General features: G+C 34.2%; 1 protein-coding gene across 1 annotated transcript; it reads right to left on the reverse strand.

Annotated features, from left to right (window-relative positions):
• Positions 1–44: 44 nt before the first annotated feature.
• On the reverse strand, positions 45–5,256 carry f3a (coagulation factor IIIa). The gene is made up of 6 exons (XM_052114115.1): positions 4,985–5,256; positions 4,724–4,832; positions 3,896–4,089; positions 2,924–3,108; positions 1,263–1,431; positions 45–780 (listed from the first exon to the last, which is right to left on the reverse strand). Exons 1-6 carry the CDS (start codon positions 5,061–5,063, stop codon positions 635–637), a joined length of 882 nt encoding a protein of 293 aa, XP_051970075.1. The 5' UTR covers positions 5,064–5,256; the 3' UTR covers positions 45–634.
• Between the last annotated feature and the right edge of the window lie 2,080 nt (positions 5,257–7,336).

Consider the following 7,336-nt stretch of genomic DNA (forward strand, 5'->3'; position numbering starts at 1 on the left):
TAATATAAAATGTAATTTAAAGACAAACACCTGCATGCTAAATAGTCTGCTTGTGCATACTTTTTAATTTGTTTTAATAAAAATATTAATAAAAATAAAATCCAGATAACTACCAACAAGCTTCACATGTCCATAGTAAAATATTAGAAATATACTAATCAAAACCAAACAGCATAAACAAACCACACTTTTTAATTATTATTATTTTGTGATAGCTGGTTAGCTATGTGTACTTGGAATGTGCAACAGCTTAAATAAGATGAGACTTTCAAGGATGCTCGTTAAAAACTAATGCAGTTTACCGCTTTAATAGCTAAATAAATAAATTAGTTATCTCTCATATATATAAAACATGTTTTGATTTGATTCTCCCAAATGTGCACAAAACCATACAGTACTTCCACTAGTTAGCAACATCAAAGTAGATAGAATTTGTAAATTTAGCATACAAACAAAATAACCCACCACCTATCAGAATGAAGGCTGTCTTGCTAAATTATGTTTAACATATCTACATTTTGAGGTTTCACAGAAACGCAAGTTTAGATTCCACAGTTTTACAATGGAATGTTGAATTAGGACACATCCTCCCTTTATAAGGGTGAGTCGTACCAAAATGATCCGTCCGCTCTCCTCACACTCCATTAAGCGGTAATCCCTCTTTTCCTGTGTTTTGTGCTCTCTTTTTTCGTCTGCAGCATATCACAATGATGATAATGATTGCCGATATGGCCAGGATGATAATCAGGATGGCCCCGACGATCACACCCATGCTGTACTCTGCAGAAACATTTTCACCAACATTATTAAAGTCATGCAAATATATGATTCACTGGTACGTTTTACAGAAAACACAGGGATTTTGTCATTTCTAAAGGTCCCAAGACACTCGGATGATTAATTCACAAGCTTGTATCATTATCAGCCCCATTGACACATTTCTTATCAGCTAAATTGCCACATATCTGCTGTGAATCAAACCATTCACACGGCCTGTAATATCTTCTGATAGGATACTATACTAGCAACACTTAATAAAGAGATGCATTACTGCCACAATCAAGGTCATGGGAGTGAATCTATTTTGGAAGAATGAATCACTCACTCCCTATCAGGCAAATTCCCATTTGCTTCTCTTGGAATTTTTGCACTGAAAATCCCTGACGGGGTCATTCCTGTAGGTTGTGGGTTTGATTTCCAGGGAAAAACATATTGATTAAATGTATACAAAGTGATTTACAATGAAAGTGTGAAAGCTTTACCTTCAAAGATAGACATGTTTTCTTCCGGTGAGCACTGGATGTGGCTGAGCTCCCCGAGTTGTTTGTCTTGTGTGCGGAAGGGAAGGTAGGCCTGAACGTTAAAACAGTAACTCACTCCTTGGTCCAAACCTGTCAGCTCGATGACGCTACTTTTACCGATCTCTTCTTTCTGAGGCAAACACAACAAATAATATATCACAAAATAGTATTTGGCATCCTGCATTCTATTCCTGTAGATGCAGCCCAAATAGTAAAGTTACTACAGTCTGTTACTACTGTAAAACCATGATAAATGAATGTGCAATCTTCTTTAAGAAGCTTTCAGAATTTATTTTTTTACTTTTTGTTTTTATATGAAACTGGTGGGTAATATCAAGTATATTGCTACACGTTTATTGTAATAGTCTATACTGCATTCAACTATTTTAAATACACTATTTGGCTAATTATTTTATAATTATACATGCCATCTTTATGACCTCATTTTAATTCATTTACAATGAACTAGTGAATACAAAAAGATGTTTAAAAAGAGTGAAAAACATAAACGGAATGGTGAAAGCAAATGTTGACAAAAATATTGAAATTTTTAACGGAATATTCCGAGTACAATTCAAGTTAAGCTTGATCGACAGCATTTGTGGTATAATGTTGATTAACACAAACATACATTTTGACTTGCCCCTCCTTTTATTTAAAAAAAGTATAAAATACTAACTATTTTAAAAGTATAGCAACAAGACTTAGACAATATGCGTGTTAACATGATATAGTGATACAATTGATTACTAGCCTTTTCTATTTGAACTTATAGAACATTTTACAACTTTGTTGCCACGACGTTGTAATGTCAGCAAACCCTTAAACTCTAAAATTACTGTAAAAATGACCATTTAAACTTTACAGCTCAAATAATCCATGAGTTTTAACAGCAGAATAATTGCAAGTGCTTTTATTAAATAAAAAGGTTCACATTTCTGCATTTAAACCCTCCAAAAATTGGCCCCATTCACTTCCACTGTAATTGCCTCACTGTAATCTCGATTTTTGCTTTTTTTTTAAGAAGAAGAAGAAAAGGAGAGACGATTCGAAAGTATTTTTGGGGTAATCAACATTATGCCACAAATGCTGTTGATTGAGCTTTACTTGTATTAAACCTGAAATATTCCTTTAAATACCAATTACCCAGTAACGTCATCACTATTTAATTTTTTTATTTTTTGGCAGAAATTGTGGTTGCCATCCCAATAATACATTTTTGTGAGGGTATTTTCCATCCCACACTGCTAATTAAAAATGTGCATAAAAGAATGTTTCTATAATTGTCTGTTTTTTTTATTTATTTTTTTATTAATATGATCTCTCCCCTCAGAGTTAAAAGCAACATGTTATTTTCGGTACCAGAAACAAAGCTGTGGGTTGCTCATGGCCAAAAGATAAATGTTTCATTTTTAAAACAGCTAATGAGTGCAGGGTGCCAAAATGATTAAATGCATACATGTTTAGAATTTAGTTAAATTGTGTAAGGTATGGTACGACAGGAAAGGAAGTCAGACTTTAAACAGTGTCCCAAGCCAGACTCAGTAGTTTATGGCATAGTTAAGTCTGTTTAGTGCTTATTAACCATGAAAACAGACATAGTATAATTTACTGACACTAACCTTCCCTGTGCTCTTTGCCTTTTTATAGGTAACCTTATACTGCAGTTCATCCTTGAAAATATCCCGAATACTTAGTCTCTCCTTGTTTTCGTTAAAGAGAGACGTCTGGATGTCTGTTACGTAGAGTGTCATCTTCCTTTTGTCGCTGCTGACTTTTATCTTAAACTCTGGTCTGCCGATGATAGCTGAGAGGGATACAAAGCAGGAAACCTTTATAATGGTTCACAATCTACAGGTTCCATAACAGCAAAAACAAGCTTAAGATGGTGGACAGGTCTTAGCTGGTCTTCCAGCCTGGACAGTTGGGTGGTTTAAAGGAATTTTTCCAGTTCAATATAAGTTAAGCTCAATTGACAGCATTTGTGGCATAATGTTGATTACCACAGAAAAACTTATTTTGATTCATCCTTCATTTTTCCAAAAATAGAAGTTACAGTGAGGTCCTTAAAATGAAAGTGAATGGGGCCAATGTTTTGAGCGTTTAAAGACTGAAATGTGAAGCTTACAATTTTATAAAAGCACTTACATTAAATCTCCTGTTAAAACTTATTTGAGCTGTAAAGTTGTTTAAATTGTAATTTTTACAGCAATTTTAGGGTTTGTTGACATTACATCTAGGCAATGAAGTTGTAAAATTGGCTGTAACTTCACACAGAAAAAGTTAGTGAGCGATTTTATCACATTAAAATCATATTAACAGGCATACTGTTTGCATCTTGTGACTATACTTTAGAAACAGTGAGTATTTTAATGTTTACAGATTGGCCCCGTTCACTTCTATTGTAAGTGCCTCAATCAATATAATGCCAAATGCTGTTGATTAAGCTTAACTTGCTTTGAACCTGGAATATTCCTTTAAGGGGTGTTTTTGGGCAGGGACCAGCTTAAACCAGCTAAGACCAGAAAACTAACTTAAGCTCTTTATTTATTAAATAGGGTAAAATATGTAAGTTGGTTTTGAATGATACTAACTGTCATAGTAGGGGGAGAATCTCTCGGATGTGGTGTGAGGGAACTCGATTATATCAGAAGAGACGCCACGCATGGGCTCAGACAGGATATCAGCGTTGTAATTGGTCTTCAAGTTTTTAAACTCTGCAGTCAGGTCACATTCAGTTTCCATGGTCCTGATACAGTGAGGGCTCCGTTCTCTGTTCTGACCGATTCTACAATCATTTTACACAGACATTTAAATCTTCACGAAAACATTTTGTATCAAACGTATATTATATTATTTGAAAACCAGCAGCAGGTTGGTGCTTGCTGTAATAAGTCTTGGGTGTGGATATGTGCAAGTGTTGTCAAATCTAGGCTACACCATGTGAGAGTTTAATACTGAGAATGCATACTAGATTGTGAAAACACATTTCATTATATTGTTTATAATTTCACAGTTTACACATACAAAAAAAAAGTGTCACTTTTATCAGTTTGTTACCATGCTCAGATTACACAGTGATCAGTCTTTTTAAGAAAATCAATAAATGATGACATTAATGGGTCAGAATCAGTGTGATCTCAGTCATTAAGAGATTATTGTCATCTTACAAGAATTTTAAAAAGTCTACTTTCTGTTGTGACTACGTAGGCCTGCATTTACAAAACGTGTTTACTTGTATATTAAACCTGGGATAATTGTAAATGGTTTTAAATATACTAGATTTAATGTTTTACATTAAATATGAAGGGGTGAATTTGCTAATTTTTCATACGCATTTAAAGTTATTCATAACTATGAACTCAATAATAAACAACCTGATTACTCATTGTACAATAATAACACAACAATGCCCAACTTACTCTGAAAATTCGACAGTGTATGAATAATTCCTTGGTTTTGGGCTCCATGTTAAAATGGTCTTAAAATTAAAAGAGGACCAGGCGACATTCTGTGCTTTAGGAAATGTGTCTGTAAAAGAGCAATTGAAATGCATCAAAATACAACAACAGGTCTGTACTAAAATACATCAGGCTATCTGAAAGAATCTAAAGTTATGAATAAGAAAATTAACGAAGTGAATCAGGCTCTTTAAGTCATTATGGCGCAGGTATGAGACTCACCTGAGACACAAGCCTTCATGAAGAATACAAGCAGGACGAATAGAAGCATGTGAAGTCTCATTTGCCCGTAATTTAACATGTTGTCTCGAGGGGAAAACTAATCCAAATACAGCCAAAAGACAAAGTTATAACTTTTATATCTAGGTAGGACGAAAATACGATCAAAATCTCCTCGGAAGTGATTTATATAGTCCTCTCGTGTGTGCAAGTTCAAATAGGAGAGCCAGCGAAATTCCAGCTGTGGCTCCTGGCTGAAAGTCAGTCAGGATATGATAATTAGCCCCGCTATCTATGTAAGTGGGCGTGTCCAATTTATGTGGATGACCATTTAGGGCTTTCCGGTGAAGCCCAGCGGCTCTGTTGATACAGTTGAGTGATAAAGGGAAAGACCAAAGAGCTTTCATATTTAAAGAATGCAACTATAACAGGACAGTAATCCGTGCCTAGTGGGTTAATGATTTTAAGATTACATGTATTAGTCTATTAATTGGCAATGCTGATGCTTTGAAGCAAACTTTTTTTCTATATTGTATCTCAGGCAGATTTATTTATCTACCTCACTAAATAGCCTAATTTTTTTTTACTTGAAAATTAATCGTTGCAGTTACTTAGATAAAAGATGTACCTTTTACATTACAATAAAATTTACTCATATTATTTTAATTGTATATATATATATATATATATATATATATATATATATATATATATATATACAGTGTGTGTGATATAGTTCACATTTTAAGTATTATATGTATAATGTTCTTACTATTTATATTTAAGCAATATCACACGAGCAAGAGTGCGATATGGCCCTACATCAGCACTGCTGTGATTCAGCCGCAGCGGCCTCGTGCCGTAGGTAATCACAGCAGTGCTGATTTAGAGCAATATTGCACGATTGCGAGTGTGATATTGCTTATATACAACAGTTCAATGAACAAGTAAATTACGGTCATTAAAAACGCATTTGTGCATGGAACAACTTTCTTACACGACGGATCAGAATCTGCCGTTACTGGTTCAAAACAAATGATGTGTCCAAGCCTCCGTTAGTAATCAAAACTGTCACTTCAGAAATAGTATCATGGCTTGTGCTGTTTCAAACAAGTTATTGGATAAACAAGGATGGATGTGAGAGTGTGTGTGTGTTTGAGTCTGAATGAGAGAGAGAGAGAGAGAGAGAGAGAGAGAGAGAGAGAGAGAGAGAGAGAGATGGAGCATACACGATCACCTGTTGCCACTCCCAAGCAGAGATGCTGTCAGCTTTCTGAAGATCAGTGGAAAATAGCATCCAAGCGGGGGTATTTCTCCCTATTTCGTGGTAGCCGGTGTGCAAGAGTCGATCACTACAGAAACTGCAACCATTGTGTAACTAATCTGTCTGTTGTGTCTCTCAGCTGTGATGAGCCATAATGCTGAAGTTGTTTGTTTAAAGCCATTTAAAAATGTGTTTTTAATCTGCCAGTACAGTAAGACAAATTAAAGTTAAAAAGTTATCTAAAAAAAAAAAAAGCATAAATATCTTATGCAGTGTTGCTTCTTAAACAAGATAAAGCAAATTTAACTTGTTTTAAGCATATATATTTTTATTAGAAAATCAATGCAAAAATTATCACCAAGAATAACATTTTTGCCCTAATATGGTCTATCTAGAAAGAAAGAAAAAATATCAAGATGGATTTTCTTTAAAAAAAAATATAATCGTGCCTGGTAATAGGTGTATTTAAAATGACTAGAAATATAATTTTAGCTTAGTGTAAATCTAAATGTTCACATGACAATTTACACAAGGTTAATTTCTAATTCTGCTGTTCCAAACTAGCTTAAAAATTACTGGCAACACTTTATAATATTTACATGGTATAGTGTATTTGTAAAGCATTAGATTATAGTCTACTGATCATTTATATATTATTGTTCCTACATTAATAAGCTACATAGAGCTGTATTTGTTGGTCGCGAAACAAGTCTCAATGTGTTTGTGAAAATTGCACAGCTGTGATAATTAAGTTTTTAAAACTAATTCCAGGCAAGGGTGTAGACAGTGTTGGGATGGTTACTTTTGAATACATGCTGTAAAATGTAATTTGTAATGTATTCCGTTAGATTACTCAAGGTCAATAACGTATTCTAAATTGCTTCTTCATCTCTGGTAGAATTTTTCACTTGTTTTGATTATAAAAAATCTGCCAGTACAGTAAGAAAACATACATATGTTAAAAATACATTCACTGAAAAAAACTAAATATGTTATGCAGTGTTGTTTCCTGTTTGGGCCACTGGAAGGTGCCCGGCTGGAAAGCTGTTACTGGGCAGTACACTGTCAGAGCCAAAGCTTTGGATTCAGAC

This window comes from Xyrauchen texanus, chromosome 41, assembly GCF_025860055.1.
Source record: "Xyrauchen texanus isolate HMW12.3.18 chromosome 41, RBS_HiC_50CHRs, whole genome shotgun sequence".
Classification (NCBI taxonomy): Eukaryota; Metazoa; Chordata; class Actinopteri; order Cypriniformes; family Catostomidae; genus Xyrauchen; species Xyrauchen texanus.

Coding starts and splice junctions, on each gene's coding strand:
- f3a (XM_052114115.1), bottom strand. CDS start 5,063: ATGTTAAATTACGGGCAAATGAGACTTCACATGCTTCTATTCGTCCTG. Junction 4,833..4,984: donor CATGAAGGCTTGTGTCTCAG/GTGAGTCTCATA, acceptor GCTCTTTTACAG/ACACATTTCCTAAAGCACAG. Junction 4,090..4,723: donor TACACTGTCGAATTTTCAGA/GTAAGTTGGGCA, acceptor AAATGATTGTAG/AATCGGTCAGAACAGAGAAC.